At 36.4% G+C, this 25,884-nt stretch overlaps 2 protein-coding genes across 9 annotated transcripts in view; one reads left to right on the top strand and one right to left on the bottom strand.

The window, feature by feature from the left end:
- The first annotated feature begins 311 nt into the window (after positions 1 to 311).
- On the top strand, positions 312 to 18,559 carry LOC107077367 (periphilin-1-like). Of its 2 annotated transcripts, none has more exons than XM_015347105.2 (7): positions 312 to 432; positions 1,403 to 1,498; positions 3,298 to 3,389; positions 4,112 to 4,302; positions 5,705 to 5,766; positions 8,625 to 8,726; positions 10,800 to 10,928. In XM_015347105.2, the coding sequence occupies exons 1-7, from the start codon at positions 430 to 432 to the stop codon at positions 10,833 to 10,835; spliced, it is 582 nt and encodes a 193-aa protein (XP_015202591.1). In that variant the 5' UTR covers positions 312 to 429; the 3' UTR covers positions 10,836 to 10,928. The 2 variants fall into 2 exon arrangements, with proteins under 2 accessions (XP_015202591.1, XP_015202590.1); XM_015347104.2 differs by lacking the exon at positions 10,800 to 10,928 and adding an exon at positions 16,379 to 18,559 and having other exon boundaries at positions 319 to 432.
- Positions 18,560 to 24,109: 5,550 nt separating this feature from the next.
- prickle2b (prickle homolog 2b) overlaps positions 24,110 to 25,884 on the bottom strand; it is a 90,340-nt gene continuing 88,565 nt past the window's right edge. For all 7 annotated transcript variants that reach the window (XM_069189339.1, XM_006630627.3, XM_015347274.2 and 4 more), the window contains one exon: positions 24,110 to 25,585. In XM_069189339.1, coding sequence (XP_069045440.1) covers positions 24,699 to 25,585 — 887 coding nt within the window. In that variant the 3' untranslated portion in view covers positions 24,110 to 24,698. The remainder of the gene's footprint in view (positions 25,586 to 25,884) is intronic.

A 25,884-nucleotide genomic window follows, 5' to 3' on the forward strand; every position in this document is an offset into this window, starting at 1 on the left:
AACTATTAAGTGTGCTCGGTTTTTCCGTATCTTCAAATGACTTTTCACAAGGCCAACCTTGCATAAGATCTATGTGTGACATACACAGATGGTATTAATATTTACACTTTATGATGCCATTGAAAATGTGAAATAAATGTGAAATTTTATCAGTATGTTTCAGGCAGCAGGCTCCACATCAGAATGCATAAATTGTGGTATAGGTTTCATATCTTCTCTTCTTAAGGAGTCCTGTAGTAACCGATTATAAGGATAGCTGGCAGAACAGCTGTTTTTAGGAACATTGTTTCGGTTTCAGTCACTCCAGCAGGTAAAAATGGTGTGACGTACTTATATATTAAACAAATAATATCAGAGGCACCAAAGCGGTAGTAACACTGACGAGGGAAAGCGCTTCATCAGAACATCTGCTGTTCTTACAAAATCAAAATGGTAAGTGAATTTTGTGTAATCGTTCAGACTGACACTGAAATCACATAATGCAATGCCTGCTACAAAATAATAATTAAGCAGAAGCAGAAACTACATTGTATATTGCGCATTCTACATGGACTATTTACAAACATAACTACTTAGTACAAAACAACAGAGTTTCAAAGTCTGTAAAAAAGAGGTTATTATTTTTATTTTTTAGGATTTATTAACTTTTAACTTTAGTTTCAAAGTTTACTTGACATTTAATCTACTTCAAATTGCGACGTGTTGCATGATAGTCGATGTTTTGTAGGAAGTAACTTCAGTCAAGTCTATTAAATGCGGAAGAATGTTTTTTCTTTGTTAGACCTAAGTCGATGATTTAATTAATTCAAATTATTTCGACCTGTCTCTCTTTATTTCAGTGAATTTGCCACTATCTACGCTATATTTAGTTCATTTAGCATCTCAGCCTGGTAAAACACAATATTTACTGCATGGAAGTCGGGGATAGTTAAATATTTGAATTTTGTATTTGAATGATCCAAAACGAAAACTGCCGTCTTTTCTTATGCCGTTTTTTTTAAATTGTATTACAAGAATGAAATACAGTAGTCTTGTTGCTTCCACTTTCTAACATTTGGGTCTTCTGTCATTTCCGGTATTTTCCCTTTTCATTTAGTATTTTTCCGCATTCTCGAAGAAAGGTTTGTGTTTTTTTGTGTTTATAACATTTAAGTTGAACAGAGCATCAGAAATCTAAATGGACAGGTGTAATAAAGCCAAATACCCAACACACCCCACCTTAAAATATAAACTACTTTGTATGCGTCTTTTTTATGTATTTGGATTTATATATTCAAAATTTTATTTAATTTTATGTAATATTTTAGCATGGGTTTCCAAGCCAGTTTTCTTGTAGATTAACTGGCAGCGTGAGAAAAGTCTGAAAACTCAGACATCCTGCTTATAATAACGTGCTGTCCAGAGTTCCAGTTCCTCAAGACACCGAGAGCGCAGCAGTGAAGCCAAGGAACAAAGACATAAAAAGAAGCGCTGTGATAGCAGCAATCGGGAAAATAAGGTAAAATATAGTACTACTAGTGTGCAAAATTATTTCTCTAGCAAATCACTCATTAATGTTTTCCCATAAGTCGAAAACAAAAATCGTTTTCTGATAGTAAGAACAAAGGATGTTTACCAAGTTTTGAATGTGAACTCGAAAGGGAAGTCATATACAGTATGCTCCAGGTGAATGACCGGAGGTAGTAGGCCTAGGCTGCAAATAGATTTTACTTCCCTCATCAATCTTCTGGAATCCCTCAGTCTTGTCCCCAGACGTAAGATGTGTCAGTCTTCAGATCCTCTTACCTTTGAATTGCATTGCACCTTTAGTTTCAGAAAGAGAAGGCAGGTTTAAATGTGTGCACAACTCCAATTCACAGGACTACAAGGGTTCAGTTCCTTCCAGTTTGTGTGAAAATGCATTGTCTGGGAGCATGGGAAAGGATGTTCACATTTGTTGCCATAGAGCTAAATAATAAAACACTAAACAGAAGGTCACTGTTTTTCCTGCTTGGGTTTGTACAAGCCATTCTTCACGTTATGCTCCATATCAGGAAAAAAAGGTCATTTCATTTTGATTATTTTCAAAATGCCGCCAGTGATGAGCTCTTAGTTATAAACTCTGGCATGGAAGGAGCCAGGGCTTTCAGAATGATCTTGTTATGAGTGTTGCAATGCTTTGTCTCATCATGATTTTTTTCCAGCAATCACAAATTGCCAGTGTGCCACATGTTTCATGTATACACAGTTGTCCCACTTTGCAATTTTTAGCATGGTTTATTCTTTGTAAGTGTATCAATTATTCTTTGAGGCTTTGATGACCTTATACTTAATATTCAGTACATTTTTTACTACATTAGTGAGCCAACCTCCCATTACAATCATGGTTTTATTCCTGCCTTAGAGTACTTCACTAGTTCCCTAAAGGCAGGCCTTTGTTATGAAAATCTTTGGAGAGCTGCATTCTCTCTTTGGAATCATACTGCACAAAAGGACTCTGGCGATTCTGGAAATGTGGAAGAAAATGTATATGGCGGTTGAGAATTATATTGAAGAAAGTGGATAGCAGCAGAAGAAATGTTTCAGTAGAAAAACTGATCAGAATGATTAAATTTGTGTTGCTGGCTGTGGTGGCTTAGAATTGTGCAGATCCTCACATTTCAGAAATCCTTCTCAAGGGTGCTATTATTAACATTGATGTCTAGAATGAATGGAGAGAAAATGTTTCTGTGTCTGGGTGCTTAAGATTTTATAACCAGAAAGTCACTAAAAGAAAAGAATAGTAAAGCATTGCATTGGATATATTTAAAGTGAACAAATGTTGTGTGATTTGTAAAGTAGCTTCAATATGAAAATAACAAAAATCCAATTTTCTGTAGAAATCTTTCACGGACTCCTAACACAAGAATACAGGACATGCAAAACAAGATGGAAATAATCAACAACCATGAATTTGCATAATGTTTATGTTTGGGAGTTTCAGCCAAAAACATATTAAACTTTTCACATATCAAAGAATTTTGTGTATAAATAGATATATTAAAAGGTCTTAAATTCCCTCAGTCATGTCCTCCATTATCATAGGAGGATATTATCACTGTGACAGAGCCATTGAAAAGTTTAATTTGTCTGCACTGAGTAATATTTGTTTGTAAATAAAACTCTAAGATATTGTGATGCAAATGTACACAGTGAACTGTAATTGTATGGAACGTCTTTTGGAAATTACTATTTTTTTGTTTGAGATGACTGTACACAAGCCCTTCTGATAAGCTGAAACCTTAAGTAACTGCTGTAACTTCTAACTTGCATGTTTAGGATGAAAGAAGATTTATCAGAAAAAGCAAAAGCCCTGTGAGAGCACCCATTTTTTTCAAGCCAAGGTTGAGCAGAAGTTTCATCAAACCTCGGTGAGTCATGAAGGCTGAGGTGCTTATCAACACAAGACAAACATTTGTTATGATGCGTAGATACACACAGTTAGTTTGTGGGTCTCTTGGGAAAGAGTAATGAAGAAAATAGGAAAAGAACATAAAAATGCCATGACAGGTCAGTACATTTTAATGCAAGGCTGTAATTCAGTATTTCAAAGGCTAAATTAATTAACTTGCCAATTTTTCTTAACATATCTTTGTACACTAGCATTATTGTTTTTTAAAGACTGTTTTACTTAATAGTTTAAGTAATAATGATTCTTATGGATTTTCTTAATGGCAGCACAGTGGTAGTTTTTTTAGCATTGCTGCCTTGCAGTGAGAAACCCTGGGTTCAGTTCCAGACCTGGAGTGCTATCTGTATTGAGTTTGTATGTTCTCCACATGTTTGCATGGATTACTTCTGGGTGCTCTGGTTTCCTTGTACAGAACAAAAACATACTGGTAGGTTAATAAGTCTCTGGTAAAATTGGCCCTGGTGCGAGTGTGTGTGTTTGTGTTTGAGTGTGTCCTGCATTTGACTGTCGTTCCATCCAGGGTGTACCCCGCCTTGCACCTGTTGCTTGCTGGGATAGGGTGTGACTTCCCTGCAATCCTGATTTGGATTAAGCAGATAGAAAATGAGTGGATGGATGAAATTTCTAAATTTTGTAGAACCACGTGTTTCTAGGCTGACATCTTTTGCATATCTTTTTTAGGTATAAAAGGGAAGATCATGCTTTCAGAAAACCTGGGTTTAGTTTCAGATTCCGAAGATACAGATCAGTTTCAGTTGTGAGATCACATCGGACTCTGCCTCCAAAGAATACATCCTCTCCCTCACCCGGTAGCAAGTCTGATTTAAAGAAAGATAACAAATGTTCAAAAGGGACATCAAAAGATCAAAATGGTATGTCGCATCCTGAGAAAGGAAAGAGTTGCATCTTAAGTTGCAGGTGTGTCAACGGAACATTAAAGGGTTTACAGTATTGGCATTTTACAATGGTATTCCACAAGGGAGCGCTTTCAAATGAAACCTGCTCAAGTGAGCTCATAGACGGCAGATGGCGCTGTTGAATTTTGTTGAAATTATTCCAGTGATGAAATGATGATCAAGGAGCTGCTCTAACCTGATATTGTAAATTGTCATTTAAATAATATACAATGTATAAAATAAGATTATATTCACGTTTCCACTTAGATTGGTGTAATATTTACAAATGTTTGCTGAGCTACCAGTTTTATGATTTAAGGGTCACTAATGTTGTTTAAAATGTTCACTTTCCAGCTAAGAAATAAGCAAAATTGCTAATGAGATACAAATGTAGTTTATCACAGGGACTTTATTACTTTATTCTTATATTATTGACAATATATGACTGCTGTAAATCTTTCAACACTAGTATTTTTGTTCGCTGCAAATATGTCAGTGGCTGCAATAAACATATTTCAGAACAGTGCAAATAAAATTAAGACAAATAAGTATTGCAGAAGGAATACTTTTATGTTTAAGATGCACATGCAAAACCATTCTTATGCTTTAAGTTACTGGTAACTCTGGTAACTGGTAACTCAAAGCTTCTAAATATTCTGAAGAAAGAATTAAATCTGTTTTAATTTAAACCTGAAGCATCAAGCATATTCGGGTGGCTGCATATTATGAGGTCTCTTATACTGGTGTAGCAGAGAAGCTGGGTGACTCACCAACGCCTCTGTGAAAGAATGGCTGGGCACAAAGCCAGCTGTAAATAATGAGCAATAGAAAAGCTATGCTTGTGTGTAAGAACACTGCTGTGAAATCTTCCAGGGTCGATTTCAAAGTCATATAGAAAACCTTACGGGATTTTTTTGAAAGAATCATCCATTACTGAAGAGAGAGGGAAATATTCTTACAGGAAAAACAAAATCAGCAGTTTATTTTGTAACTAATGTTAAATTATGTTTGGGCTCCCAGACAGACTAGCCTGCTGATGTGCTTCATCCTTAATTCTGTGTGGAGTCCAGCTCTGCAGTTTGTACATTACTCTGGGCATTTAAACATGGGATTCATTGCTCCTTGAATTTACAGTCTCTGTCAGGGGCCTGGTCTTCTGGTTTTCATTACAGCTGATCCCAAAATGACTAAAGTAAACCAAATTATTTTCTTAATTAGTACAAGAGAACAAGTTTTCTATATTCTTACTCACTGAATATTTATAACTACCTATAAAGCTTGAAAGACTGTGGCTTTCTGACTTTAGTTGTGCAAAATTTCTGTTGAAAATATTATTACATTGCATGTTACTTTATTACTGAAACGCAGTTTTTTTTAGATGTTCAGAAGTCATTCAAAAGCAAAAGTAGAGAAAAGGAACCTGAGATCTTCTCAATTAAGGTAAGGACTATGTTGATTTTCAGTTACGTTTAACAAGAACAGAAGTCTCAAACAATAATACAATACAGCATAAACTTTATTCTTCTCCTTGAGAGTCACCAGATTATTCCCAGTAAAGGATATCTTTCTCTAAGATAATATGAGGATTTTATGCTCTTAAAAAACTTAATCCTGTCATGTTTATGTCTGACAATACCTTAAAATCCCTTGGATTTATTTAAACTACTCACACTGAATTGCAAAGACTCCTACCTGTTTTCCCTGGGAACCTCACAGGGTGGCTTTAAAAAAAACAAAGAAAAACACAAATATGTATGTTTAAAGAAAGGACAAAAACAAATCTTTAATTGAATACCTTGCATTTAATTATAGTTCAGTTCACATTAAGCTCTTTTGTGCTTAACACATTTATTTTTGCTTAACTGGAATTTTCATGTTGTGTCTGACATTCACAGACTCATCAAAACAGTAGTCACAGTGCCTAGCTACAGCTTGTGATAATTCATTGCATATTCTAATCTTAATTCAAAGCTTTAATATTACAGATGATTGGAGTTTGCCCAGTATGTATGAAAAGGAAGCCAAAGTTAAATCTTTTCTGTATACTGTAAGTGTTGTAAACTGAAACTTAAAATATTTCAGAAATGGAAACACCATACCATGAGAATGACCGCGGCACTGTTGTTACCACTGAATCAGACTGCCCCTTGAATGTTTCATCTCAGCTGTTGTAGCGTATCTTTCTTCAAGATATGGTTAGCTTGATACTGCTTTGTAGTCCACAGATTAAAACTATTCCCATTTAGAAAATATGTTGCCGGCTTTTATTAATCAACTGTGAATTAAATACCTGTTAGAACAACAGTCTCTTAAAATGTAAGTGTTCCTTAGGTGAATTGAATGTTGTATTAGTCATGCTCCATCTGGAATCCTTTTTGGAGCATAAAAGCAATTTCCTTGTGAAGCGTTACTGGTGTATGTCCCAAGAAGCCATTTGCTTGATGTCTAAAGGATTGGTGCACCTGTAGTGTTTCTATAAAGATGTTGGACACCATGTATTGTAAAAGTATGATAATTAATTGATTTTCCTATGGAAGTCACATGCATGTTAGAAGAAAAAAGACAGTCTGTCATGGGATGTTTCTTAAGCATATAAGAAAGAAAAGTGTTGAACAAGAGGAGGCCACTCAGTCCATCTAGCTTGTTGTTGTGGTAATAGCGAATTAATTAAAGAGAAGCCACCGGTTTCCAAAGCATGACTAGTAGCTTATTCCAGATTGCCACGCCCTTGTATGAAAATTGAAGCCTCCTATTCTCAGTTTAAATGCAGTTCTTGTTAGTTTCTACTTGTATCCTCTGACATGTTTCGCAGTTGATTTTGAAGACGTCAGTTCGGTTGTGAATCAATCGAGTTCCATTTGAATATTTTCTTATTAAGGCTGTAGAGATTTCGTTTGTTTAACCTTTCAGTATAACATATTCCTGAAAATATACCTTCATAATGGTTTCTTTAGGTGTTTCAACAGGTTTAAAGCTGGTCAAGAAAAAGGTCAAATATGACTGTGTTTCATTTATGGTACATTTAGGGAAACTGATATTATTTCTAAGCTTTTATATATCTGGGTGATAATTATTGGCCTAAATGATCTGTTTGAAGTTTGAACATCTCTGAGTACATAAGATAAATCAACAAGAGTCAATGATTACTTTCGAGGTTAGTGTATTAAAACACTGTCTTAGAGCGTTAGTTGAAAACGGAGATACCCTTAGACCACACTTAGCAGAAATCAAAAATCATTCTGACAGAAAAAAATGTGACTTAGATACATCTTGCTATAGTGGAACTGTAACTGCTTGATTAGATGCCTTTTCTTATTATCAGTCTTTAACCTTTTTTTGCACTCCCAGTCTTTGAATGTGTCCCATTGCACATTTCTTATATTACAGAGAACAGAAAACAATGCAAAAAAGAAATTAGCAACTCATTTTGCAGAACATTTGCATAGCCTGTTGCAATACTTGCAAAAGTGGATTTTGTATTGGTAGCATGTGGCCTTCTTTTTACCCATTTGAAACAACTACAAAAAAAACAAAAGCTGTGCCAGGAAACAAATCGCATTTTCACAGACTGCTACACAATTAGCGATGAGCTGGTTACTAGGAAGGTCTACAGTCAAGAGGAGACAGAGCCAGGTGCAAAGGGCATTATCTTCAGGATAATTGAAAGCAATGATAATTAGGAGTCTTGTGCTGGTGGCTAAAGTACTTAAGTAAAGACTAGGTCAAATAAATGTAGTTTTGTAAAGTCTACTGCCACAATTAGAGTAACAGGGACATTAAATTAGTCAGTATACAGATATGATTACCTCTAAAATTGCTGTTTCTAGTATCTCTGTGATGTAGCTTCAGTGTTAATACATGACCAGTATGTGAGTGTTAGATAAGGGTAACACTTGTTAAATTATGAGGAAACACAAAGCTTAATAATAGGCTATACAGAAAAATCGTTGGCAGTACAAACTATAATGACTTTGACAGCATTCACAATTGAAAGAATGATGTTAGTACAAGGATCATTAATTATAAAATGTCTTTTAAAAGGAATAGCTTTATTTAACTTCAAGGGCAACAAGAGAATTTCTGAAAAGGAATTTTACGGGGGATTTTTTTAAGGACGTAATAACTGAGATGTTTCCTAAGAAGGAGATGTTCATATTTATCAAACCATTTGTTACCTTAATATGGCCATGTGTCTGGTGGATTTCAGGCTTTATACCACTATGTTCCCATGCCTTGCTATATATGCTTCAAAAACCTCACCTTTATATTTGCTCTTTCTCAATAAAACCCAACAAAAGGTCACAGAGGATGGTCTGTCTAACACGGAGTTGCCTCCTTCAGTGATGAGAGCAGCACTGCGAAACAGGGCAATCCAGCAGAAGAGGAGAGAAATTGAAGAGGTAATTTCAAACACTTTTCCTCACTGTGACAGATGTGCTGTGCTATGGCAAATAATGCCCCAAATTTTTATTAAATAAATTTAACTTCTGCTATGGAAGGTGATTTTTTAGTGTTTCTTAGTGCAAATGACAAATATGTTGGTATGCATCATATAGAATATAATACGCTACAAAATATATTCACATCTGTAGCCTAAAAGGCAGTAGGTTATGATAGATGGAGAATGTGTTCTTCTTGTAGTTTTGTAAAAGGCAAAGCAGTGTACAGTGGAAAAAATGATCAGCAAGAAAGGGCTAATTCTGTACTGAAAAGAAAAGGGGAAGAGGATGAAGTACAGTGTTTCGGCTGTGGAGCCTCTTGTGTTGTGTAAGGAAGAAAGGTAGGGGGCAGGAAAAAGAAGGAGAGACGTGGGGTGCGGAGACCATAGGTGAAGGATAAGAGGAGGCAATAATCTAGACTCAGATTCCAAAGGAGAAGTGTGAAAGGCAGAATCTGCGAACTGAAAGAGTTTAAGAAGACATTAATTGATTATTGAGTGCTGGGAAAATATGTGAACCCAGACTAAGGTTGATTATAGTCCCCAATTCCCCGATGTCTTACTTGCGTAAGAGTCTTTTGAATCCCACTGAAAGGATATAGAGAGATCATGCATTGGGGAAGTAAAATAGTGGTGAAAGGCCTGAGGAGGTCTTTGACTCTCTGTTCTGACATGTTGCCTAAATGGTTGGCCAGTCTTCTTTCTTTCCCCATGTCCATAGCAAAGCACTCTTTGCAAAAATTGCACGTGTTCCTTTGCAGCTCTGTGTTACACCCTGAGACAGCTTTCTGCTACAACCTCAGAAGTAAAGCACAGAATCAAAAATTTGACCTAACAAGCTTCAGGGACCTGTGGGGTTTGTGAACTTTGCTGAATAGATGCAGAACATGCACAGTATATGTTAAATTCTCCGCAGACATGTTGTACATACTTAATTTTAATAAGGATGAATGACAGTTTATTTAACCACATTTTAACAGCATTCCAAAGATGGAAACAAATGGCACAATAAATGTGTTGTATGAATCACTAAGCCTAATGAGATCCAGACTGCCTCAAAGCAGGAAAAATGTGTCCAGAAATTAAAACATCAAAGAAAGTTTCTGCCTCATTAACTACTAAAGGATATATTATTATATCCATTGAGTGTTGCAATTTAAAGTAAGCAACCCAGAGTTACAATAGCTTTGGGGCTTAGCAAGCAGTTCATATAGGTACTGAATTACATTACCTCTATCCATTTTCTAACCGCTTCATCTAATATAGGGTCGCAGGGTAGCTGGACCCTTTTGCAGCATGCTATGGACACAGAATGGAAAATACCCTAGACAGGACACCAGTCCATCACACACTCATACTCACACCAGGGCCAGTTTTCCCAGAAGACATAGAATAGAATGTCTTTGGACTGTAGGGGGAAAATGGAGCACTTGGAGGAAAAAGACTTTCAAGACTAAAACACTGACTGTGCATTATGATCCCATCCCCCTAGGTAGTGTTGGTAATGTAGCTTACTTTTAAGAAGTAATTCATTATAGTTACAAGTTACTTGTATAAGGGATTACATTTTAAAATGAAAATGAAGTTGGAGGAAATGCTTTAAAAAAAGGTATCGCTTACAGTGATGTATGTAGTGTGTGCAGTTACTATATAAATATATAAATAAAATAACAATTTCCCCCAGCTTTTTATTAATTGAAACAAGTCATTACTTATGCATGTACCTTGTAATTGTAATGGATTAACATTTAAAAGTAGCTTTTTCTGATGCTGCTTCTAGGCATTATAATGAAAAAGAGGCAGTTCAAAGAATAAGGAAGTCTGCAGAACAAATTGACCTCCTGATGGTCTTTCCTTGCAACGGCCACTTGCCCACTGAAAGAGGACAGTCAAGTAAACTGTTAACTGGTGTAGTGGTATTCCATTCTGTTAAAGGGAGGAGCTATTGATAGTGACCTGTTTAATGTATTAAATATAACAGTGTTGAACCTGGTACCTTTATTCATCTTTAACAAATATGTGTTTTGCTGTGCAGTTCCAGCCCAGCTCGTTTTCTGAACACAGTCACTGAAAGCTTTAATCAGAGGTCGTTGAAAGTTGTTTGACTGTGGGAATGTCAACAGAGGAGGCTGCTGTACTCAGGACCGACAGAGGAGCAGGTACTAACAAAGAGCAGTGCAGGTGGTAGGCAGATGGGAAGCTCAGGGATTCAAACTCATTAATGTCATTAGACATCGGAAGATGGCAGAGTGCATGACAGCTCTGTTAAACAGATGGACCTCTTGGCATTTGAAGATTAGAATATTCAAAACTGTAATTTCCATCTAGTTTTACGGCTCAGAGTCACAGATTAGAGATCATTATAGAGCTAAATTGTATGCAAATTCAATTTAAATGCAACCCACACTCAAATTCTGTCATTGAAGAAATTGCGAAGATGCAGCATACAGTACAGATGCAGTAAATTCCTTTTATTACATTGCTTGTCTTAGGATTAATAAAGCTCCCTTTCCTTTTACTGAAAACTAGGACAGCCAGAATACTTTGGGGCTCAAATTTCACACTCCTCAAAAAAACCAACTAGGGGGCTTTTGGGATTTAAGTGGAAATGTTTGGAAGAGCAGATTCCAATAATAAAAAAGATATCTGGGAAATATTTAATTTAACTGTAACATACTGAGCTTCAGTTCTGGAATTGATACTTCATCTTTAAAATTGCAGTTTAATTTCCATTACCATAACATTTAGTATGTTCATGATTAGTTCAGACACTGAAATATGGCTGGGATGTGCCAAGTTCTCATGTCAGTGCTACAGTGAGCTCACTCTGAAAGATAACAACAAGAACTTGTACTGGGATTCTGTGAGCCCTAGACACCTGACATTGCTTGTTCCCATCAAAGCCAAGTTTAAAGAATAGCTTTGATGTGTGACATTCTATAGCAGTACATTATCTTGCCATCCTTGAGTTTTTTTGAGAGAAGTATGTTAAGAAACCTTGAATTACCCCCCACCCCGGTCTCAGGACTGACATACAGTAGGAATCTATTCTAAAAATCCAGAGCCCAGGGTATTACAAAAATCCATCATATGTCTAAAACAAAATAACAGGCAGAAAATGAAGTACAGAGACACTGGGGGAGGTGAATCTGTTTCTAAATTTTTCTTAACATCTGATCTCTAGCTTACTGAATAACATTCTGTCCACCGACAGAGCACTGCTTACTTTATAAGAATGTGCCAGTGTCTGGAAAAAATATTGAACCTTGATGAGTACATTTCATCCCACTTCCTATCATTGGCTATACAAGTGGTGGAAGGCTTCACATACACATTCCAATGAAAAATTAACCAGCTTTAAAAGGCAGCTTGATCTCTGAACACCATAAACCCTGAATTAAAAATTAAAAGTGCTTTAAGATTTTGGTCACAAAGCTTGCTAAATGTATGGAAACCTTCACCAATAGCAGGTCCAGTTAATGCAAGTAGTACTGTCTCTTAATTTAATGTGAACTTATGTAAATTACTCTGTCACAGTACTAATTTATGACTATGTGTCTCTTTTATTTTAAACTTTGGTAAAATTGCTCAGATGAAACTTAACATAGATACTAGTTTGTCAGTAACACAGCTTAAATTGTGAATGAAAATATGATTATCATCAGCGGTAATTAAGCAGATATCATGAAACTATACTGGTGAAGGATAGAGAGCTATTGTACCAAATCGAAGTACATTGAAGCAAAGAGCACTATTTGCATGCTAGTTAGAATATCTGGCAAAAACAAAGATGATAAACCACTGAAATATATACAGGGAAAAATCATATACTGAAAAAAAGGTTCAGAAGGAAATGGCTGGTTACAAAAGACTTAATGTGTGTCACTTTTCACTGTTTACCAGAATCTTTCTATGCTTTGCTTGCCTTATGTATATATTTGTGCAAAACCCACTTTCTATTTTAGCTACTGTCATTTCCATATTAAAGCATCAGGCGTTCCAGAAATGCATCGCATTCAAGTTATATGTATAGAAACTGGTTTAAACCATTGATTATTTTCTTTAAAACTTTGTAGCTTGTTCCAAGCTTTCTCATAAACAGAGACAGTCTTCGTCTTTGAGGAGTTTTATGGCTGCAGAGAAGCAAATGAACTTGTTCATTGGGGGAGATGCTCAACTTTTATGGAAGCTGGAAGGGGCATTAAGGGGCACAGGAGAAGCTTGTGAGGGATTAGAAAAGCATGGGATCTGGATGGGAATGACTTAACAGGTAATCCTTAGGAAAAGATTGCAGAAAAGTCAAGTTAAATTGTTATATGAAAGCAATCCAAGCATTCCTTTATCAGAAAACCAGTTATTCCTGGTAAGGGTAACAGCAGCCTGGCGCTTATCACCGAGGCATAGGGTGCAAACTGGGACTCCATCCTGGATAAGACACCAGTGCATCACAGGACACATACACACAACACACAAAGGCACAATTTAGAAACAATTAGAGGTTAATTCCATGCTGAAAAGTAGAAAGAAAGGAAAGAAAGAAAAGCTTGCACCTTAAGAAGACCCAACTGCCAAATCATGTTTATTTTCTCTTTTCAGAGTGGAATTAACTGGTACTTGTCCCTTTGCAGCCTGCTTGAACAATTTAGAGAGACCCATTAACCTAGGATGCATATCTTCATGAGAAGGGAGAAAACTTAATCACCTGAAGAAACCCCACGTGAATATCTGGAGACCATGCAAACTCCACACAGAAGGTGTGGCTGTAGCATTAACTGCCATGTCACCGTACACTCTGGGTAGAAGCAATCATAACAGTAAAACTCCCTTTGCTACCTGCTGTTTCTCAAGAAAGATTAACTAGTGCTTTTATGAAGATGACCTCTTTCAGAAGATTATATGTGACTGAAGCCTTCACATAAAAGATACTGGATGGAAATTATCCTGTAATTAATACTAATGTCAATGGTAATTTATTATAAAATATGAGCTTCTTGATAACCAGGCCAAAATAGTTTAGTAGAAGACAGGAGGGATTTTAATTAATTTTGATTTACTTCGCTGTTTCAGAAGTCTTGAAAGATTTTGTAATCCTCTTCTGTGTTACAGAAAAGGGGTAAGATTTTACATTTCATAAATAGCTTAGCGTGTGTAAACACTAGCCTTGAATGCTCCAGAGCCCTGAGACGCTAATCCAGTCTGGTGTAATTGAATGCACATGACAGTACAGACAACAAGTCAGCATCTCTCTTTCCGGTCATGCGTCTTATTTTAAGGCCTCCTCCTTCCATTGCTGGGTGGAACACTGAGATGACATACCAGCTTCTCTTATTTGTAAATAATTGACTCCTTCTATTTTTGCATATCTCAGCTAAGCTGTAATTTAATGCAGTTTGCTTAGAAAGACTAGTAATTATGGGTTTCAGCAACTTCCAAAATGCTTAAAATGCTCAACATTTCTCCTTATATGGAACAAGTAACTCCTGTTAACTTTTCACTTTACTGGTTATTTTCATTGCGTATTTATTGCTTTCCGAAACCTATTTTAAGACATGTATGATATTATTTGTTATCACATATAGTGTTTAGTTCTTATTTTAGATGCTTTTACAAATACATTTTCACTTGTATTATAAAAAGTGCCACACTAAGTCATGTCATAAATTCATCATTAAGAACCTCAAGTTCCTCTTTAGTACTTTGCCAGTTACCTTTGGAAATGCCTTCAGAGTAGGTGATGAAAAGAATGCACTATTTATCACACATTTCCATTTGCTTTCAGCACATTTATCCTTAAGATAATAAAACCTGAGGATGTGCCAAAGATGAAAAGCAAGAACCAAACAGAAATAAGAGAATATACACAGGGTAGACTGTATAGGAACGCCGAAATGGAAATAATGCCTAATAATATTCTGTCACAAACTTTAAAAAAAGTTCCTACGGAATGATACATTTTTGTTGTTATATTTTATTAATATTTAAACCAGAGACTTATGTTCTGCTTAAGCTTTTCCACATGGATCAGAAAAAATATGTTTCAGAGCATGAGTTATTAAAGAGATGTCCAGCAGAAGCACTGAAAAAAATGAAAAAACAGAACTGGGGTGTGGTAGTGTTGTGTAATTCTTTCTAAAACAATAGATTCGGATTTAAATTCTATTTATTAGAATGGCACATGTTGTTGAGCAAACACAGAGCTATGAAATGCATGATTGATAAATTACATCTTTGCTTGGGAAACAGACACTATTTACAATAAATAGAAACAACAGTACTTCTTTTGTCTATTGTCGTGACAATGTTATGTTTTCCATTAACTTCATTTTGATTCCAGCATGTCTGTGTCACCAATTTGATTGGCATGGAGCTGTACCATGACTCCCGGCAAGAATCGATTGGAAACGCTGGCTGTCAGACACTGGGTTACATGTGCTTGCTCCGCTTATTTTATGAGTTTAGCAATTGCCAAAAGAATTAACTACTTTGGAATGGATGCAAGAAGAAATATCTAGAAAGCACTACATGACTCTTATAAATGTGTTTATAACAGGCTGAATCTTGTTTAGCATGTAAATGACTATGAACAGATATAATGAAGTGGAGTCAGTTTTTATTCAAGATAAAAAAAATATAGCAACATTTTAGCTTGGTAGATTGGACTGTGTATAACATTTATACACATAATTTCTTCAAATCTGCTTTGGTACAACAGGAATCAGATATTCATTTGTTGGCTTTTTCAGGTTTTAAATATAGGTTAAATATAGGATTGGTTTTAAATGTTCTGATCATTTATACTGAGATAAAATAATTTTATGAGCACTTTTCAACAAACCCAAAGCACAAGAGTATTCATGTACACAACAAAAGCAAACAAATAGTGAAAAAAGAACAGCAAATTGTCTCAGTAAAACCAAGAGCAGATCTACATTATATTCTCAAAATTACAGTGAAAAGATAAGCAAGGCAAAATAAAGTGTAAACATGTTGACAATTTTAGCGTCTCTAAAGGATCTGGGGAATGAGTTCCACAGACATGGTGTTGCACACGAGCCTGTGGTCTTTGGCAAGGAAAGAAATCCAGGATCATCTGATGACAGATTAAGACCTGGATTATTCTCACATAATAAATCCTTAAAATAACCTGGAGCTCGACCATTGCAGACCTCCGTAGAGCAATGCAGTTTCATTACTGATTAACTAAGGCTTGGTAGCATAGTTCAGTCCATGTTTCTCTCACACTGGAAAAAATTAAGCTTTCTTTAAGTTGTTTTAAAATGTTGTTCAAATGTTTTTTCTTCTAATACAATCTCAGGCATATGTGGATAAGTATTGCCATCAGTGTCTAAAATAATGCTAGTCATCAATTTGTGAAGTATGGTAAACTAGTAATTTGTCAATGAGACCTTGCCAGAGTGTATTGACAGGGGATTTCAGTGCTGTCTGCCAATATAAAACCAACAGTGAATACGACGTGTAGATATCTTACCAACTGAACAGTTTAACTCTGTAAAAGTGTAAATGGAAGTGAAGCCCAATTTGATTTTGTGGAGAGATTGAATTTTTGATGCAGTTGGCCACCCAGGGATTGACTGTGTATATTTTGCTTTACAGGTCTATAGACAAGATTGCGACACGTTTGGAATTGTGGCAAAAATGCTGATTGGGAAGGACCCTTCTTTGGAGCAGTCCATCCAGTCGTCTCTTCAAGCAAACCTCAAAGAAATCGGGCAGCGTTGTGCTGAGGCCATGCAGAATTTCATTGATGAATACGATTCTAAATATCCCAGCCCCTGCATACCCCCTCAGTTTTAACCCTCTTCCTCTGTACTACTCCCACTTTCGATCACTGTCTAGGAAATAAGGCATCACTTTCACAACCTATTCATGAGCCACCCATCAATTGGGAAATTCTGTAAAAATAATGTATTTGAAGATGGTAAGCAAGGTAAAATGGTTTTGGTACTCTATGAAAAAATACTATTGATTTGTTATACAAATATTTTTGCCCTCTATATTTAGCCATAGCTGTGTCAAATTTAACTACAAATGTGATTCAATAGGAAAAAATGTTTTTTGTTTTGCTCATATGATCTGAAAATTGGCTAATTTTTAACTAGCTAAAAAAGAGCAGCATCATATGTTTTCTGAAGAATGGTGATGTTTCATTTGCAAAAACAAAATGTTCAAACTTATTTATACCCCTAAGTCTCTACAAAAAAATTACAGAAAAAAAATCCTGTGTCACCATTCTGTAGTCTGGACATTTATGTAAAGCTTCTGGAATATTCTAGGACTTTCTGTTTCAACGGCGTATAAAAGCAAGTAACACTGTAGCAGGGAAGTCCTTCAGCAACATTCACATCAAGATGAAAAGCAAAGAACCCTTACAAAAGTACAGGCAAAGAATCAGTAATCTTTAACAGTTGGATAATGGCTATATCACAAAATGCTGAACCTACCAGATTCCACTATAGTGTCCACCATTAAGAAGTTCAAGGCCATAGGAACAGTGCCAGGAAAAGGGCACAAGAAAAAATTACCACCATGTACTGAGAAAAATCTTTTTAGGAAACAACCACAAACCCAGAATTGAAAAGTTCCAGATCTCTCTGACTGTTTTAACATCAGGATACAATGTCTCAAAAACCACCATTCAATGTCAACTGCACGAATATGATGTTCATGGCAAAGTTACAAAGAAGGAATATTTTCTGAAGGCCCAACACAAAGAGACAGTATGGAATCGAACAATCTGCATCTCCATGACATAAGACAGTTGGGTCTGTGTCTTATGGTCAGATGAAACCATATTTGAGCTTTGTGTACATTCTCAACAGCGTTATGTTTGGCGGCAAGGAGGTGAAGCATGTGCCAAGAAATACATCATGCCCACTGTGAAATATGGAGGTGGATCTACTTTGCTTTAGGGTTATTTTGCATTTTTGGTCCTGGTGCCCTTGTTTGACTGGAAGGAACAAGGAATTCAAGAATATACCAGGACATTTTGGCCAAAAAGCTTGTACCCCATAGTAGAAAAGTTAAAGCTAATTTGAAAATCACATTCCAGCTTGATAATGATCTCAAGCATACATTGCGCTCTACAAAGTTAAGTGAATACAAAATGAATGTTGTTAACTGGCCATCATTACCCCCAGACCTGAGTCCAATCTACCTTTTGTAGTTTCAATTTCAAGCAGTTCACAAAAGAAAAAGTTTTCTCTGGCTTTCCTCTGAAGGAATGGTCAAAATTTCTACCACAATTCAATAAAACACTACAGGAAGTGTCTTCATTGTGATCGGAGTGAAAGATGCACAAAGAACTTATGGCAGGGATGTGAATACTTTTGGCGGAAAACAAAGCTTTCATTGATCTTTTCATAGTTTGCTGAAAAGTTAGAAGGGCAAAAATACCACAGTCATTTTCTGTAGAATCATTTTTTTTAGTAACATTTATCAAAAATATGGATAAATATGGAGGGCAATATATATAGAGACTGTTTTGCAGTCTGTGTTTTTATGATATAAATAAATTATTAGATACTAAAGTGAGAAAACCTCAAACACATTTAAATTTTTAACAGTACTATTGTGTATATTTGGGGAAAATGTTAAAGCATTAGTCGTTACATTAATAATTATGAGATAGTTTTGGTTATGGTTATTGTGAAATAATTTTAATAATACACTGATAAGGTACTAAAGCAAATGAAAGCGTATATTTACATTGTATGGATTTTTACTCATTGTGAATTATATTTAAATATTTAATAAAACTGTTGTTAAATAACTCAATGTTTTGCAACAGGTTTGTTTATAGTATTGGAATACATGTAGTAATTTCTCAATGTGACCAAATATTTTCCATAACTGTTTTGTGTGTTTTAAAATTTAACATTTGTAAAGCTTTTCCATTTTGTTATTATACTAAATCATTTTTCTTTTGCAAAAACTAAAGTTCCAAATATAATTTCATATTAAAACAATAAAATAAACATTTTCGAATTAAGAGCATTTAAGAATAAGATCATTTAAGAACTCTCATTCCTTTGAGAAGACATGCAAAAGTTTATATACACCTTTAATTTACAAATTTCTAGTCCACGTGTTTCAGCTGTAACAAGTATGTCATTGTGGCCGCTTGTTTAATGAACTGAAACCCACTGACCAGTGTACCATGTTCTCAGTTTATTTTTTAAATGCAGGTTTTGTGTCTTGAGAATTAACTGCAATTCAGGTCTGTTCCTTCCTCATCTGATTGGTTCAGGTATGTGGTGACTACTTTGTCATGGTAACGTCAAGAATCATTCGAGGTAGGAAAACGATTATACATTTCAGAAAGTGGTTTTCCAGTGGGCTGACTCACATGCTAAATTAGACATTTGATCAAATAAATAAACTGATTTTTAACAGTGCATAACATATGCACAGATGCTCAGGTAACTAATGTTTCTTTTTTCCCTTGAGACTTTAGTCTAGAATACTGCAAAGGCATGCAGTGCACTCCGAGTAATTGTCTTGCAGTTTGGTGAGTGATATATGGTACCCTCTGGGGATGTTTTTTACTGGGGCTATTCCTTTAAAACAGCTTTGCTCTGACTTCGGTTTCCATGCAACCACTCTAATGGCAGCATTTCTTAAAAACACCAGAGGTGTCCTGCTGGGCTATTTGGAGAATTGCTATTTGGAGAGCTTCAGGAAATGCCTTTTAAATCAGGAACTGATCTTTTTTAAAAGAGATACAGCATATATTATGTCTCTAATCGTCTTCAGATGTAGTAACCAGTAACTAGAAAGAAATTACTTCAGATGAGTTCACAGAGCTTTGTGGTAGTGAACTGGTCTGAGAGGATAAATTTGCTATCAATGTTACTCTCTGCAGTAGAAAATGCATTTTTGAACATGGTGACGAGCTTAATTGTTCATTATTTATCAGTGATAACAGTAATAATAAGTAGTTCAGGTGGGTAGCTGCATCAGCATGCGTAGGCTGCAAAGGAACAATAGGTTTATTCCTTGATGAAAAGAGAAGAGAGAAAACATAACATTTCGGCTGTGGAACCCTCTTCAGGTGTTATGATGTAACAGACATAACTTCTATGAATATACAATGGTTAAGAGGAATGCCCTTTTCTTCTGTATTTAGCTTGCTTTCAGATCAGGATTGGTGAAATGAAGAGCATTGCTGCCTTGCAGTGCTGGGCCCTGGGTTCAGTTCGCGAGGTGTAGAGTTTGTATGTTCTCCCTGTTATTGGGTTTCCTCTGGGTACTCCGGTTTCCTAACACAGTCCAAAGATGTAGTGGTTAGTTAATTGGCTTCTGGGAAAATTAGCCCTGGTGTGACTTGGTACGTGTGTGTGCCCTTTGTCGGACTGGTGTCCCAACCAGGGTGCATTTTGCCTTGCGCCCACTGATTGGTGGGATAGGCGCCAGTTCCCTAGTGCCACTGAATTAGCCTAGCAATTGGTTAATATTTTAGTTAGGAAATGGATGGATAGATGAATTTGGTTTCATTTCAAAACATGCAGCATGACAGATGTATAATCTGACTGTTGGGGTTAACACTTGTTCCCCCGGCATGCACATTTCATCACAGGAGACCTGAGGAGTTCGTCCAATTAAAAAACAGGCCAAACAGTTATGCACCATGAAGCATACAGAAACAACAGTTACACATAATGAATTAAATAGAATTATATAGCCAAAGATATATACACAGTATTAAAGTAACAATATGTATATCACATAAAAAGTGACATATACCACACATAAAACTCCATGCAAAGCCACTTTTGTACATCACAGAGTAATATGTACTGTAGGAGAAAAAGCAGCATGATGGATCACTTTTAAAATGGACCATTTAAATCTATACAGATTAATTAGATTTATGGTTTCAAATTCACTATGTATTCAAGATGTATCCCAGTCTCCCTGTATTTAACAAATTAAACTGAAGCCCACATTAAACTTGCATGTTATAGCACTTTTGATTCAGCATGTTATTTGGCCTTCTGTTTTTCACTACTCAAAACACCAGACACTCAAACCAGGGCTGTGCAAAGCAATTTGCTTCTTTCTTAAGTGTAACTACAATGTTGAAATATTCCTTTGAGCTTCAGGTTTCCTCTTCATGGTCTTTCACATCATGCTGAATAACAACCACATGCAGGTTGCCGTACAAGTTTAAAATGGTGGCTATTTGACCCCTTTAATCTATTCAGTAATTAGTAGTAAATTGATCCGAGCATCTTATCAAACTGTTTCTTGAAAGAAGCCAGGGTATCATCTTCCACAGCAATTCTGAAAAATAGCTTGTTCCATACTCCCCTAACCCTTAACTTGGTTTAGTTTTTATATTGCTTGGTGTATAATATATAATGATGACTACTTCACTATCAAATGCATAGTTTGGATTATACAGTATGAACTAAATCATTACAGACCAAAAGGTCCAACTTCTATTACATGTAAGGTGTTAGAAACAACTAGAAAAACTAAACTCATATTATATGGAACTTACTGTACAGTATATCCTAGGAAATAGTCAGCATGTATTTAGAAAAGGTAGTTGTTGCCTAACCAACATGTTAGAGCTCTTTGAACAAGCAATAATGGTAATGGATACTCACAAGGCATATGATATGATGATAATGTTTTTGATTTTCAGAAAACGTTTGATTTAGTTCTCCATAAAAGATTCTCAAATTGCAGGCTGTAGGCATTCACAGAAACAAGAGTGTTTGGATTGAGAAAAAATATATTAAATAGAAATCAAAGGGTACAAAAGGTCAATACTCAAATGAGGGTGATGTAAAATCACTGCTGTATTACTACTCTTCTTAATTATCTTTTTTTTTAGATTCTTGAATAGTAAGATATTCATGTTTTGCAGATAATACCAAATTAGCAGGATTGTTTTGTAGAAGCTGTAAATGAAACTCAAAAAGATTTGGATAAAATTCACAACTGGTCAAACACCTGGAAGATTATAATTAATGGGGACCAGTGCAGGGTTTTGTGTGCATTTAGTAAAAAAACAAATTCTAAATACAAAATGGGAAAAGCTGAGCCAGCAGAGCAACTTCTGAAAAGACTTACGTGTTCATGTTGACACATCATGTACTATCTTCTAGACAATGTGGGGCAGCAAAATGGTAAAATGCTAGGATCTATGTTTAAAAGTTCAGAATTAAAATCAAGGAATGTTATGGTAAAATTATATACAGCCTAATTTAGAATACTGCATACAGTTTTAGTCATCATGTTATTAAAAAATATTTTGCTGCTCTGTAATCCATCCAGAGTAGAGCACTTGGATACATTCTGGGGCTTGAATATAAAACATAAGAAATGAACCTGATAAAAATATTCTAATTCTTCAAAGACACTAAGCAAAACTTTTCAGAGTGAACAGTAAAACATGAACCAGGAGACAGAAGTGGAAACAATGTGGATGTACATTTAAAACTCAAAACAAGAGGCGCTTCTTTACACAAAGGGTTGTGGGAGTATGGAACAAACCTGGACAGCCTGTTGAAGCTGAAACTTTGGTTTCTTAAGTGCTGGATGGGTTCACTGGATCAGAATTTGTTACCACACCAATTAAGTGGTAACAAATGGGATAGATAGGTCTTGAAATTTTAGTTTGAAATTTAAGTTTGTTTTTTTATATACAATATATATAATTGGTGGTATATGTGCTTACAAGCTTTGCAGAGAATATGCAGTGCTTTTCTATCCAGGATACTTATGGCCCTGCACGATACAGTCACCTTGTAACATATTTATCTTTGCAATGAGTGTAAACATTTTGCTGTGCGGCACGTTAATTCAGCTACATGACATTCCCCTTGCTTGCCTTTGAATTAAGAAGTCTGGCGCCTAGGGAAGGCAGACGCACAGACAGTACATTGTCCATTTATGATCTTGTTTAATAACTGTTTCTTTTCAGTAGCAGTCATTCAAATGTAACATTTTTCAGATCTTAGTTTATCTAGACCACAGTTATCAGTTGAAATCCTGTCAGCATACATAATGACATTTACCTGGAGATCATTCCAGGACACTGAAAACATCAGAAGACAGATACCTTAAGTTGCTTTTTTTAGCCATACCAAGAAACAGATGAGTTATGAATGAAAACAGAATTTCTTTGAAGAATTAGCTAAATGTATATACAGTAGGTTTTAAAGGTTAACAAATATTAATTTTATATGATGTAGTCTTTTTTAGCATAACTAAAATAGCTGATGAAGGCAGTGGTAATGCCTTTTCAATACACTGAAGCATTTCAAGATTTGTTTCTTACAGATTCTAATTATATTCATGTTCTAAGGTTTTAGACCAAAAATGATGAACACCTTCATGCTGCTACTTAAGAGAGGACAGCAGTGCTCAAGGCCACCTTGAATCAAGTGTCAATGAAGACCACAAATGCCTTGTTTTGTATTTTTGCTCGCGGCAGATTAGGTCATATTCTTCAGCTGTTGAATATGTACTTTTGTAAGCCCTTTTCTTAACAGAGATATTTAAAACAAAATGTGAAAATGGTTTAAGTAAGCTTTGTGGTTAAAGGTAAAACCCAAATCCTCCTCTAATCCCCCTGGACACTTGTGTAACACTCTGTGTATACACCTAAGACTCTTTTCTGCATACCACAAACCTACACTTTGGTCTTGTGTGATTTCATCAGTCTGTTTCCCTAAACACTCTGGGAGAGACACTATTTGATTACATAAGTTACATAAACCTGCTAATGAGCTAAATCTTCATGAAGCTCAGTGTTATACTTAGACCTAAGTTTCTCACAGTGCTGGGGCCCTAGGTTCAATTCCTGGGGTGCTGTCTGTGTGGAGTATGCATGTTCTCTCCAGGTTTGTGTGGGATTCCTCTGTGTGGTACAGCTCTTTCCACAGTCCAAAGAAATACTGGTAGGTTTAATGGGCTTCCAGAAAAATTGGGCCTGGTGTGAGTGTGTGCATGTTTGTGTCTGTGTGTGCCCTGTGATGGGCTTGTAGCTGCCTTGCACCCACTGTGTGCTTGGTTAGGCTCCAGCTCTACCCAGCCTGTAGATAAAGAAATTAGAAAATGGATGGATAGATTTTGCTGGAATATGCAGGATGGCACCTGATGGATATGAAAATATGCTACTGACAACAAGTAGTGAACAGATGGAAAAGGCTTCATTGAGTCATAATTGTGGTAGAAAAGATGGGTTTTAACTGTATTTCTTTGTGTGCAAGCACATGCAAACATATCTCTCCCATCTTATTCCTGTTTAAAAACCAAATATGAAACAGAAAGAAAAGATAATGTTCTAAAGAAAAAACAGCCCAACAGCAGTTCATTGAAATACTGTTTAATTCTGATTCAAGACAAGATCAAATAAACATGCATGTTTTCCTTCTATTGCTACATTATATAATACAGAAATGCTTCTATCAATACAAAATATAAAAATATGTAGTACCTCATTTACATAATATATACACTAAAATGTCCTTAACTTAGTGAATTTATGTACAATTCATAGAATTAAATTAAAATGCTAAATACGTAAAACCATACATTTTGCAAAAAGGCAGAACTGTACTGAACATTACTGTTGCTGAAAACGTTTCAAAAACAACAAAAACCATACTGCTACTGTATACTTCCATGGCTAAATGTTGGCAGTTTTAAGTTGTGTGCAAGAATACATTACATGAAGTTATATAAATTGAATAGTTAATGGGAAACATGCAAAATGTTTGTGTTATCAACGGTTACAGTAATATCAGTCACAAAACCCATTGTGGACCATACAATATTAAATTTATTTCCAAGTTGTTGATGCTTTTAAGATGAAATTGTACTTTATGAACAAACCGTTGGAGTGCAGTTGTGCAAGCCGACATTCCCAGCTGGAATAGTCTCGCCATCCCACAGACCTTCACGAAATGATGCAGTTCTTGCTTTTTCGCCTCTTCCTAGTGTGCAGCTGGCCCCGGCCGCCCAGCGTGGCAGAGCCTGCGAGCCCTGACGAGCCGTACTTGTGGAGCAGCTCGTCACTGGTCAGGTACCGGAGCTGAACGGGCCTGGGAATGGGCTCGCCCAGGAAGTAGCCTTCGTCCTCCGACTCCGAGGAGGACGAGCAAGTGGAGCACCAGTCGTCGTCGTCATAGTCATCGAAGTAAGGCCCCAGCCGATGGCCCATGGGGTTTTGAAGCGTCAAGTCCGAAGTGGTCCGCGGACACTGCCTGTAGGGCTCCTGTTTGTAACCATTCCCTAACAAATCTCTCCCTCCTCTGGCAGCAGCAAACTGATCGTAGTCTTCGCGGATATGCAGCTGAGGCCTGTCCCTCCCTTGACCGCGTCTTTCGGCAGCAAGGTGGAGGGCGTTCTCCGAGCGGGAGCGCCTAGACCTCCGCGAGCGATGGTGGTGGTGGTGGTGGTGGTGGCGGCGGCTCTCCTCCTGTTCGTTCGCCCGCCTCCGCATTCTTTCGCTCATCGGTGGCAGCCTGGTATTGTTGGCACTGCTCACCAGGTTAACAGGATCTTCTGCCTCGAAGGTAAAGCCTTGTGCCAGCCTGGACAAAGCCTGAGATTCCCTGTACTGTGCAGGATACTTCAGTCTCTCAGCCGGTTGCCCCAGGTCCTGGTAGGGCTGCACGGAGTTTAAGCTTCTGAGCGACTCAGTGCTCCTGAACTGAACTGAGGAGTTCAGGGTCCCCATGTTACTTTTTTCTGATACGTTCATGCCGGAGTCTTTGCTTAGATCTGGCATCGAAAACCTGGACAAATGCTCCTGGCGTTTGGTTCCTCCATCTGCTGACGTTCCTAAATAAATAATTTTAATTACAATTTGCACTTTTCAACAACATCAATGCCATTCGGATTCTAATTAAAATATACCTATAGTTGTTTTTAATATGGGACTTGGTTTATTTTGTAAACCACTGTTATTCTTTTACCTAATTAGTGTCTTATTTAGTTTTTAACTAATGTTTTCCCTAGTGGCACTATTCAAACCCTTTCTTTAGCAATACAATAGTTTTCTTTCTAGACATTTCAAATGAATTCTGTAAACAAAGACTAAAAGACTGAAATGGGACTAATTAAGGAACAATTATCTCTGC

This window comes from Lepisosteus oculatus, chromosome 4 (genome assembly GCF_040954835.1).
Source record: "Lepisosteus oculatus isolate fLepOcu1 chromosome 4, fLepOcu1.hap2, whole genome shotgun sequence".
NCBI classification, from domain to species: domain Eukaryota; kingdom Metazoa; phylum Chordata; class Actinopteri; order Semionotiformes; family Lepisosteidae; genus Lepisosteus; species Lepisosteus oculatus.